The 12,490-nt window shown below is 39.1% G+C and overlaps 1 protein-coding gene across 6 annotated transcripts in view; it reads right to left on the bottom strand.

Moving 5' to 3' along the window:
- The window catches only part of CTTNBP2 (cortactin binding protein 2), a 269,416-nt gene that overhangs the window by 50,149 nt on the left and 206,777 nt on the right, over positions 1 to 12,490 (bottom strand). For all 6 annotated transcript variants that reach the window (XM_090042216.1, XM_090042217.1, XM_090042221.1 and 3 more), the window contains one exon: positions 7,077 to 7,176. In XM_090042216.1, the coding sequence (XP_089898342.1) occupies positions 7,077 to 7,176 (100 nt within the window). The remainder of the gene's footprint in view (positions 1 to 7,076; positions 7,177 to 12,490) is intronic.

Genomic DNA, 12,490 nt, shown 5'->3' with positions numbered 1-12,490 from the left:
TGTCTCAAGCACCCAGAAGATAACAAGGTAACCAAGAACAGCCAACGAGGTCTTGACAACCTCACTTCCTTATACAACAAGATGATGGGTTTTATGGACAAGGAAGAGCAGTGGATGCAATATATCTCAACTTTATAGTAAGTGCTTCACCATACTCTCCTAAAACAGTCTTAAAAGTAAACTAAGGGAACAGTTTAAATTAAACTATTATGAGGTGGCTACCTAACTGGCTGGATAACTGTGCAGAAAGAGTATTCATCAATGATTCATTGTCCAACTGGGAAAAGATGGCTAGTGGGCCTCCCCAAAATCTACCTTGAGTCCAGTGAGGGATCTAAACACCGATTAAATAAATACAACAGGTTAAATGATTGGTCAGGTGCAGGGATGGGGATAGGCATGGTGGCACTGTGTTCCACCCTGTGGCTTTGTGAAGTTTGGGGGGGAAGTGGGGAGAGAAGGAGCATCTAGTCCTGGGCTGGCACCTGCCCTGCCCTGCCATGGAGGAGGGGCTGCACCCACCTGCCCTGAGCAGCATGGGGAACTGGAGGCCAAATCAGTCCTGCCAGGCAGGCAGTATAGCCCAGGAAACCCCAGGGGGCAGCAGTCAGTGAGGGACTACAGCCACTGGGGCACAACTTTCTGGGGCCAGCTGCAGCAGCACAGGAGGGAGAGGGAGGGGAAAGGCAGGCAACACAGCCCTGGCAGGCAAGCAGCAGCCATCCAGGGCTTTACCAGCCTGCTGCAGGTGCTGGCACACTGTGAGGGAGGGAGCAGGCAACCTCTCCATGTTCCCTCCCCTGCTCCTCACTATTCACTCCCTCCCTCCCTCTGTGTAGCATAGCTAGCTATTAGGTATGTCATCTCTCCCACCTGCCTTCTTCACTTCTCTCTCCCCCTTCCAGTTCCTGTTGGGGCATCGCAAGGCTTCCCTTCCCCCACTTCCCTCCTGGACTGTGCCCAGCCCCAGGCTAAATGATAACCAATAAGCTAGAACCAGTTATCACTGAGCTGATCAGTTAAACGATTAATCATTTAACCATTCACATCCCAGTAAGTCCAGTATTGTTAAATATCTTCCCTGACCACCTGCAAGATGGAACTGACTGAACACATCAGTAAATTTGCAGATGACATGAACATGGATGGATCAAGGATAGTATGATTCAAAATAAAATTCAATAAGGACAAGTGCACTTAGGATGGAGCAGCCAAACGTATAACGGGAAAAAAGTGATAAGCTGAAGTACTGTAGAAAAGGACCTGTGGAGTATATTAGACCAAAAGCTGAATGCGAGTCAGTAGTGTAGTATTGTTGCAAAAACGGTTAATAGCATACTCACATGTCCAAGTCCTTCACCATACTCTTCTAACAGGAGAGTAAGTTATTGTAGAAGTAATTGGCTTACTTAACTAGAAAAACAGACAAAGACCAAAAGTGCTGATACTGCTTAATTCAGTTAAATGTTCTGAGATAAGGAATCCCGCACACCTTGGGTTATCCTTAGGTTATCTTGATATCTTGCCCTGTGCATAGATAGTTTGTTTAAGTAAACTTCCTAAGTTTCTGTGCAATTTACTATTGTTTTGTTTCTCCAAGGTGTATTTTTTATCTCTTTCTCTGTCTTTAGTATAAATACGCTTGTAAACTTAGAGAGTCTGGGAAATCCTTTGAAACAGACAAGTGGGTGATTTCCCTTGCTGTATGGAATTCTCCCTGTGATCACAGTATAGCCTTAAATAAAGAAAAGCTGGCTCTGTCAGTTCTGATTCAACCACAGCGCAAAGTTTGATTTCTTCCACAATTTGGTGCCGTGATTCAGATAGAGACGCCCGGAGTATTCAGTTGGGACACAGACATCTCTTCACTGAAGCCCTGGCGCCAAACCAAGGTAAGAGACCTTCTGAAATCTCTATTGGGGCTTTTCAGTGAAAGGCTGCCTCTGTGTCTTCCTGATTCACTACTTGAGGCTCACTCTATCCGAACTTTTGCTGCCAGAACTGTCAGACCCACTGTGTAAGTATTAACTATGAGTAGAAAGAGTCAAGGTTAAGAGTCAAGGTTAAGAATTAAAACTCTGTGTTGCTGTTGTCAATGAAAGTATTTCCCTGTGTGAATTGAGTTAAGTTCTGTAAAGAACTGTGAGGTCTCTCTCAGGCCAGAAGCAGAAACCTTGTGCAGCCCCCCCGAAGACACCAGTTTTGTTCTGTGTGCTCTTCAAAAGCAAGGGTCTAAGGTGGAAACTCTTAGAGTGTGAGTGTTTTCCATGATAAGCGTTGACCAAGGCTGAGACTAAAGAAATGCTCTTGAACCTCGTGCCTCAATGCAGAAATTCCCTTGTGTGAATTGAGAGTATGAATTGAGAAATATGAGCCACTGACCAGGTCTGAGACTAAGGTTGGGTTCAGCCGCCCCAAGGCTGTCCGGAAGGGCAGTTTTGAATGCAAGGGGACCCTACTGGAACCTCGTGACCCAGTGGACAGGTTTACCCTTTCCCCACCCTCATACATGAGCCGTGTCTAACTGTGAGTAACTGCATTGTGTGCTGTTATAGCAGTGGAATCTTGTCTTTGGACATTAGCCACAGCATCTCTATGCCACTAGCAAATCTCACAACCTGACCGGACACCCTGAATAAGCCATTCCTGTATGAAAGTCCTGTGTGAATTGAGTTTGAAGATATGGGGAGCGGAGAGTCTAAAAGACATACCGGCTCTGCCAAAAGGGACTCCAGCATTGTACATGTACACACACTATGGCATAAAAGTTGTAAGTTTCTAGACAAATGGAATTGGTATACTAGAGATGATTTTAGCCGGCAGTTTCCCCTGGAGGGAACATTTGATTTAAGTGAAATTGTTCATCTCTGCAGAGACCTTGATTTAAGAGGTAGTAATATACCACAGACTCGGTGGGACACATTTTTTTTGATTAATATAAAGAAGCTTCCAAAAGATGTCAAAATAAAATAAATAAATAAAATAGGGGAAAAAAAATCTCAAGTTTGGAGTCTTAAAGACTCCCAAGAGAAACTGAAATCTCAGATAAAAGAATTAAACAGAACGGTGCACCAAAAGGGGGACCCCCATCAATAGTACCATCAGCACCAAAACAACTTTATCCACAAATAACTGAGAATGAATCTGCAGAAAATATAACTGATTTTCTTAATGTGCCACCCCCATGTCAGTTCCAGGCACAATCTGAACTTAAAGAAGTCCAAAGTAACCAAATAGACTCTTCTGGCAGGAATAGCCCACCTCACCAAGAAACTATCACTCAACAACCGTCACCTCCCCTCGGGGCATCCCCATGTCCACCGAAGACGTGGCATCTGTCTCCTGAAATCTCAACCCCTTCCTCTTGTTTAAGGTCTGGTACCTAGTATGGTCCAGCCCCTTCTTTAAAATTTAAAAAGGCTCGGCTTATGCCTTTACGCCAACTTCCAGGGCAAGGTCCAAATGGGGAAACTACAATCACAGTCCTTGTCCCCTGGACCCCAGGAGATCTCCTAAACCTTGTTAAACAATTTTCAGATAAGAGTCCCAGAAATTTAAAGATGAATTGGAAAATGTAATCCATTGTTATGATCCAACATGGGCAGATTTGAACCAATTAATGAGAGGTGTTCTGCCCTCTGAGGTCCGCAACCGCCTCATCGCACAGGCTACTTGGCCTACTCAAGACCCCAGAATTGGAGATCACTTAGCAGATGCCCAAAGACACCTCCTTGAGGCTGTGCTTAAAATCTGCCCCAGGAAAACTGACTGGGCCAAAAATACATAACTGTAAACAAAATAAAGGAGAATCCCCAGCAGACTACATGGACCGCTTGAAACTAGTATTTGAAAGACATTCTGGTATTGAAAATGCAGCTGAAACTGCCCCAGAAGCAGTTGCTTCCGCTTTTGTCCATGGACTTCTTTCTAAAGTCCAGGAACAGTTGTGCCCAATTGCTGTAGGTTGGTAGACTAAGCCACTTGCAGAACTAGTCATCATTGCAAATCATTGTACAACCTGCCAGGAAAAGAAAAAGGAATCCACGGAAATTAAGTTAATGACCAACATGGCTACCACACACATCCCTGAAACATAGAAGATGCTGAATTTTAGCTGATTCTGTATTATAAACTTCATTGCTGAACAACAAGAAAGATTTCTATACCTCCCTGCCTGCCATCTGACATCACCAAGGAGGAAATGCAGCTTGATCTACACAACAAAGAGCAAGTTCACAAAGAGACTCTCATGGACTCAGAGGGACAGTTTTCCAGCTTCTGCTTCCTCTGTACAAAAATGAAGTTTATTTCCTGCATATGGGGACTTTTTACCATCTTGAATTTTCCCTTAGCCTGATTAAGGGTGCATGAGCCCGAAAGCTTGTAGAGAAAGATTTTTTTTGCAATTTCTCAGTTGGTCTAATAAAAGGTATCATTTTGGAACCACGAGTTCTAGTTTTTTTGCATTTTTTTTTCGTCTCAGACCAACGCAGCTACCACATACATCCCTTAAAATGGGAGCATTCACCTGTTAAAGAATGTCAATCCAGGCTAAGCATCCTCTAAATGTTTTAAAATCATGCCACTCCAAGAAAGGGTTATTTTTGATCTGTTGGACCCAAATAATTCCAGAGTATTATTAGCCTGCCCTCTAGGGAATGATGTAGTACAGTAGTTAGTAAACTAACCTCTCCTCTCGGGGAGTCTAGGATTATCACCTGGTTTGGTCCACAAGTGAACTTAGTTTGATTGTTTTACAGTTCATTTGTTAGTACCACACATAAACCCACAGACAAACTAGCTTTTTTGTTTGTTTTTTTTACTGAGGAGACTGTGACGTGGACCATGGGTTTGTCACAGTTGAGGTAATAAGTTAAATGTCATTTGTACCACAAAATTTACATTGTGGTTGTGTATATCATGCTTGATGCTATCAACTAATAGAGTCCATCACTGGACTAAGAATCTGGAATTCATGACATCTGCAGCATGGTCTGAAGCAGGTCAATAAAGGAGAGACAGGGCAATTCTCAAAGCAAACAATTTAAGGCAATCAATAGATTAAGCATCCCCTACTTCTGCAGTATTTATGCTTTCCCAGGGTATTTCTATATTTCTAGCTTCATTACTATTCCATACTTTCACTCTGGCATGATAAAGCAGTTCATATTTAGTACATCAAAAAGGGAGAGAAGCAACACAAGTTGTATTCAGGGATGTCACGCTATATAAATAGCCCCCAGGAAAAGAGAGAACATAAGCTCTACTGTGCTGTAAGCATAGCACGGCCATAAATACCCAAGTGCTAACAGCAGAAAAGCAACAGAAATAAATAATTTCATGTTTAAAAGAACACATCTAAGTTACATTTATTAGAGTGGGACGATGTGAAGTTGGGCGGGGGAAGTAGAGGTGACATCTCCCACTTAATTATTACCAATTTACAAATTTGGCTTGGTGCACCATTATTAAATATAACCGAGCTCAACAAACCCAGTCAGGACTGGGGCTTCACAAAAGGTAATTGCTGCCCTAATGATTTGAATACATTACCTCAGAGCATGAGAGCAAGGCAAACACAGTAGGTAAGGCTTCAGACCTGAAACATATCCAAGGGTTTTGTTTTGTTTTTAAAACAATATATCCTTCTCATAGTATCCCTAGGTTTAGGACTTTTAAGTCCTTCTAGACAGAGCAGGAATCTTCAATGAACCTCACTGATATTCATTTTAGTGAAGCGCTATGTAAAAATTGTGAAGGTCTGCAATGGAATCAATACAGTTATGTAAAAAAAAAAATAGTTTCACTTACAGCCAGAATTTCCATGCACTTACAGGCATCCAGGAATGGAAACTAAAATAGTTCTTTTTTGCTCTTTTAAGCTAACATAATTGGATCTGACTTTATGGCTGGGACTCCTAAGCACAACCACATCACAAGTAAATACATATAAAATGACATTACAAGAATGTGAAAGAGGAGGAAAGGTATGATGTTTTGTTAAAAATATTCAAAACTTCTTGTATATGATACAACACATTTAAATGATTATCATTCTTGACAATGGACTTCTTTTGAAAATGCAACATTATTGAATTTCCAGTTAAGCACAAGAGTTTACAATAAACATGCTGCAAGACATCCAGCAGGTCCTGTAGCAAAGCCAAGAAAAACTGGACTGTACATTCATCATGTTCCTAAGATTAATTAAAAAATTTCTTAGAAAAATATAACCTTTTAGGCCTTATTTAACCATAATAAAATAGCAAAGACAGAGCACAGGACCAGCTTTTAAAATTTTCTTTGCCTTTTTTAGCTTAAATCTGACAAAAAGATAAGGCATCTAGAAAATTTAATATAGCTTTAATCAGTCATTTTCCTTTAATTAAAAGCATTAGAAACATCCTTTCTTAATGAATTTTTTTCAGGAACCTTGAAGAAAACAAATAATTTGTTTTAAAACTGCCATGGACTTAATTTTCAGCAAGAGAACTGTCAGATATTTCCTACATTTATAAATTTATTTTGCTGTAAATGCACTTAAAATGGTTTGATATATGTCTATTTTAATTACTGGAGAAATGCATACATTTCAAGCAAGGTGGTTTAGAAATAAAATTAAGCTTTAAAAGCATGTTGGAAATATGTACACAACTTCCTATTCCTAAACATATCAAGATGCAAAAAGCAGCTACATTTATTTCAAAGTACATGACTATATACTGCATGTAAGAACATTTGGATAAATGCTCTGATTTATTCCAGTATGTGGTAAGTCACAGCTCTCCTTCAAATAAAGTCACAGCAAAACCTAGCACTAATGGAAGTTCAGGGCAGAGAACTAATTCATACAAAAGTTAGGAAATTCAGGGTCACCCCATGGAACCTGTCTTGGTGCAGTTACATGCACAAATGCATGCGTAAATCAAAGCTCCCAACTGGCTTAAAGTTTCAATCCCAATATATTAATAGGAGATTCACTACTTGCAATACATGACAGTTAAGGGCAAAGATAGCTAAAAATGTAATGATTAAAGAGTAATGATTTCAAAGTAAAATCTTAACATTACACTTACTTGGTATGTCCCTGAGCAACTGCTGAACACAAGGGTGTAAAGCCATTTTTATCAGCAGCATCAACTTGTGCTTCTGCAGTCAGCAGCAATCTCACACAATCTATTAATTAAACATAAACATAGCTTGATACAATACAAATCAAATAATACTAGATAATTTGAGATTATTTTACATTTTTTTAAAACTTCCATAGGGTGTCTTTTGAAGCACTGTGATATGAATACTATGGATGCCTTTACAACTGAGCTACATTTGGAAACTCCAGAGTACTTTTTCCTAAAATAAGATGTGAAATGAAAAAAACTAAAATGCCTCACTCTGCAGCTAAATGAATTAACAATATTTAAAATAATATTTGAATATTAAATGTATAACTCTTTGGTTTTGATCCAAAAAAGAATGGAACATTATCTAACCCAGCAAAATTTAAGAAAGAGTTTAATTCTCCTGAAAGTAGATTTTCATTAGTCTGCGCCAATTACAAGGAAGTTTTCCATAGCTACCTGTTTTCTAGGTAGAACTTCAGATCTAAACTCCTGATCTGACTTTTGAATAGGCAACATACTCTAATCCAAACTTAGGATTCATGTATGATCCTGGATTCAAACTCTTTGTAAAGTCTACAACTCTACTCATTTCCAAAATTGATGAGGTAAATGACAAGTTATCAACAATCACAATTTTGAAATATGTAGGCTCCTAAATAAGTTGCGTGTGTGGTTCAAAGATGCCAAGAATGCAGAAGCTTTACTCAGTTCATATATATAACTAGATATATGAGAAACCTTCATATTATTCATTTAAATAGATATTCATAATATGTATATTAAATGAATATTATGAAATCCTTTATGCCAATTCTTCCCCAAAACACTTCTAACATAAATCAGAAGTGATGAAAAAATTGCCCTCCTGGCCAAGATTCTGAGAACTGATCCAGAGTGCTTTCTCATTCTTCCCGAAGTTCTTGACAGATATTATAGCAAAACTGATACAGAAATACACAAAATAGAACCAGTTATCTGAAAACAAAGTACAGTAAATGAATATAAATGCACAGGTGACTCAACAGGATAGTCTGTTCCTCTAATCTCCCACTTAGTTATCTATCTTATTATTTTTTCTTCTTGCCAACACCAGAATCTGAACAGCTGGCATTACTTACCCAATGTTGACACTTGGGTGAATTAGCTCAATGATGCATGATACGTTTTGTGTTCAAAAGCAGAAGACCCTTTTCCAAGTGTAATAGTTTGAATTAGTTGTTGCCTTGCTAGCAGGTCAGACCAAGAGGGTAGAAAAATCTATTTGCTTATCTCTGACAGCCCGGTGGTTAAGATCACATGAAATCAACAGTTAATTTCTCAATATTAATTTTAACTTCTCAGTATTCATTTAGTCATTTCTCAGTAGTTATTCATGTAATATTCTCTTACAAAGGAAGAGTTTAATATACACTTTGAGGCAAGAATTATCACCATATATCCCTCAGAATTGGGGATAACCAATATATGGGGAAATAGAAAAAAGCAGCTGCAAACTAGGGCTGTGACAAACAGCACTGTTCCATTTTGACTACAGTTTTGATGGGACAGAGTTTCATTTAGAGTTTCATTTAGTTTCAAAACCACTGTTCCATTTCATTTTGTCAAAACTGTTTTGTTGTTTTGATGTTTCGCCTATAGGCTATAATGGGGAAGCATGAAACCACCCATAACTTGGCCATTTCTCACCCCATTCAGATGAAACATGCAGGGATGGTAGCTCTTTGTGAAGCCATGAAGGCTGCCAAATTTCAAGGAGATAGGTAAAGGGGTTTCTGGAAAACTACACCTCAAACTGCTAACAAGCAAAACTTATGATGTGGGTGGGTGACACTGTGTGTGTGTTAAAGCGCACCCTCAGTGCTGGGGCCTCTACACTAGATCGTAGTGTGCGCCAATGAGGTCTCCTCCTCCCCTACAGCCTCAATCCAGTCCACCACTTTAAATGACAACAGGTAATATAATAACTTAGTGAGCAGCACAGTAGCACCAGCATTATCTCAGGCAGCCAAGCTGTGACAGAGCCTTTCTTTCCTCTCTTGCAAGAGCTTCTTCTCCAGCAGCTGCCAGAGAACTCTCCCAGTCATCCCCAGCCCTGGGGCTTAGATGTGCTCAGAGCCCTACGTCCTTCTGGTCAGGTGCTGGGGTGTTGGTCTAAAGACATGGCAGTGAGAGACAAGGTCCTTTCCTTTGGGTCAATCTAATTTGGTATGTTTTAGCAGCCCAACTGAATAGTTAGATAAATATATCTTAGCAGGCTTTCGAGTTGGAAAACCCTTTGTCGGGCTGAGGAAGCACCTGCAGTTGGTGTATAGGTGTGCTGTTCCTGGATGGAAGGAATAATAAAGAAGCCAGAGGCTGGAATACAATGCAGACAAGAAAGCCAGTCAGTGAAACTGGAAATGGAGGCATCAGTGGGTGTGGGACAGGCTGGAGGGGAGGGAAGGGGGTTTTAGCAGCACAGTTAGAAGTGGAAAGGTATAGGGGGAGTCTTACAGCTCTCCCTCCACCCCCTCTTCTGCCCCTCCCTGAAAGCTTGTCAGCTGCCTTTCTACTGCACTTCATGGCGTGTTTCATAGTGTCGTGTTTTTATAAAAATATATAAATGTATCTTCCTTCCCATATAAATGCTATAAGACATGTATATGCCGCAAGGTATAAATGTACAGAAATAAAATATAAATGCATCTCCCTTCCTATATAAATTCTATAGTGTAATAGCCAATAATTATAAAATTGAAAAGAATAATAAAATAAAAGGGCCAAGAAGAAAGCAAAAGATATTGTGAAATCTCACTTGCTAGGCTAGCAAGTAGGAAATCATTCAAATCAACGCTAGTAGTAGCCTTTGTTATCTAATGCTCCTGAGCTGCTAGAAGACAGCTCAATAACTGTCAGACCGTAAGGCCGAAAAAGCAGGTCCATTCAAACAGTGCTGCTTTTTATGTTATGTTGTTTTTCCATCCCCCTCCCAGAGCACTGGGATTGGAAGCAACTTCAGTGAAGGATCACATTCACTGGCCAGCAACACAGTCAATACGAGAGGAGTCCTTCCCACCTCTTTCCCCTCCCTCTCCTTAGGTTCTGCTTTCCTGCAGGCACCCAGCTTCAGCTTTGAAACATGAAACATTTCAAAACATTTTGACTGTCCTCGTTTTGTTTTGAGGCCGTTTCGAAGCCCTTCATTTGGATTTTGCTGTTTTGAGCTCAAAATAGTCAAAACAGCGTCCAAATAGCCAACGAAATTTTGCATAGCCCGACTGCAAACTACAAAATGTCTTAGCTGGAGTTCTGAAAGCAGAACAGTCTATGAATAGGAATGATGTTATGTATAAAACTACTATGAGTGTTCTCAATGTACCTGCAACCAGGAGTTAGCCTTTTCCAGAGTCTCAGCACAGATGAGTGGCACTGTATGCCAGCAGTTTACTATTTACAGTCTGCACTATGTTTCATTAACTGACTTAACACCTAATGGACCTAATTTTAATTGACAATTGGTAGAAAGCCCTGAATATATCCTATAAAGTGCATGTGTGTGTGGGGGGGTAGTGGTGTTTATTGTTCAAGAACAACCAAAAGAGTTAAAAATGACAGATTTTGGCCCCAAAAGTCTCCATATCACTTTAGCCATTCTAGCCCCAATCTAGAACATAGTATTCTTACTCATACTTGTAGGCTGAATACAGACATTCAAAAAGCCCAAGGTAGAATCGATCTAAGATATGTGGTTTTTTGAAAAGTAAAGGTAGTTTAGTTCAGCAGCAAACAGAATACACATATGCCCTTTGGGGTCGGGAAGCTGGGGTGCGACAAAACTTAGATTGGGTTCGGCCATTTTAAAACTAGTCCGTGTGTCAAACTTCTGTTCTGTTGAGTATAGATTCGTTTCCAATCACTTATACTGGTAAAAGTGTAATGTCTGTGCCTGGCCTTTAGAGGAGAAAATAGAATAGTTACAGATGTATTGAACTCACAGATTAGATCCTTCATTAGAGAGAGGGGGAAAAGCTATAAAAGACAACCTACCACTGAAAATCCAAATCAACCCAATCAACAATTTTTTCACGTAATAATCCTGATTTAACTTTTTCCTTCTCCTCCGACTCAATATCAGCCCTATTATCACTGTGTTAAGTGAGACAGTAAAGGGTTTTTCTAGTGTGTTTTATCTTTATGCTTTTTCTTTCAAACCTATTAGAAAGAATCAAGATAAAGAAAAGATAGTTTTGAAAAGTTTAATTTATCCAAATGTTTGGACTTAATGCAAGTTAAAAATCACAACTATATCTTTATTTAAACACTGACATTTTTGTGCCACCAACTATAAAATTAGGATTTATTTCCAGTGGTCTCAAGTGGCATATACTGTCTTTTAAGAAAGCATCAGCCAAATTACTGCCCTATTCATCTTATTTTACACAGGCTGTTTTGTATCTAAAGATATGGTGAAAATGTAACTCAAAGAGTTAGTACATATTTTAAAATAAAGTTGGCTCTAAAAACATGTTGAATGGAAACCACTGCATATATTCCTTATTTTACAAAATAGCATATATGTAACTACAACTTTTAAAAAAACTGTTGTTACAGCAAGTATTTAAAGGGATGATATCCCTACTGTCTGTGTGACTTCATTTGGTATTTTCAGGATAAAACAAGCAAATTCCTACTTAAGTCAATGGTTTCTGCTGGGTAGTTGACATTTTTTTAAAAAACAGACCATTTATTTAGATGTCTAGATACAATTTTAGGAGTCCAGTAAAACTTTTTTTAAAATCCAAGTTGGAACCCTGTCACATAAATTTTAAATAGCGTATCAGGAATTTCTATTTCTGTCAATCACCTCCTTAAGAGCTCTACTACAAAATAAAAGCAGTAACTAGAAATTAAATCCACTACACTTCTCCCCTCCCCTGAGATAAAATTGTAGCTTAAGTGAATCAGGTTACGTTTTGCCATTGATTTCAACTGAATCAATCATTCAACTCTGATGTCTAAAGATAGGACAGGGTGGTTTACATTATATGTGGAGTTCCCAGGCAGAAGTCTACCTCAATACTGTAGGTTCAGTTCTTCTCTTCAGAACTGTAAAAGTGGCTATTAAGCAGACAAAGGCACTCACACTTATTAAAACATCATTCTCAGTTTGGGGCGATGAACTGTTTTTATTCATTACTAATAAATCTGCACCATTTTCTAAACTTATCCAACAAAATATTAACATAATCCAACATAATCCTTTTGTTTCATTTTTATTTAGTAGAAACAGAGTTAACAAACATCTTAAAGTTACTTAAGCTCCATCAAAAGGGCTCTTAGATGAAGAAAAATGAATTTATTTCAGGCCAAATTTAAATGATTTCAGA

This window comes from Crocodylus siamensis, chromosome 4, assembly GCF_052110815.1.
Source record: "Crocodylus siamensis isolate JL-2025a chromosome 4, ASM5211081v1, whole genome shotgun sequence".
NCBI classification, from domain to species: Eukaryota; Metazoa; Chordata; order Crocodylia; family Crocodylidae; genus Crocodylus; species Crocodylus siamensis.
Note: the sequence above shows the minus strand (reverse complement) of the source record. Positions and strands in the feature narration are given on the sequence as shown.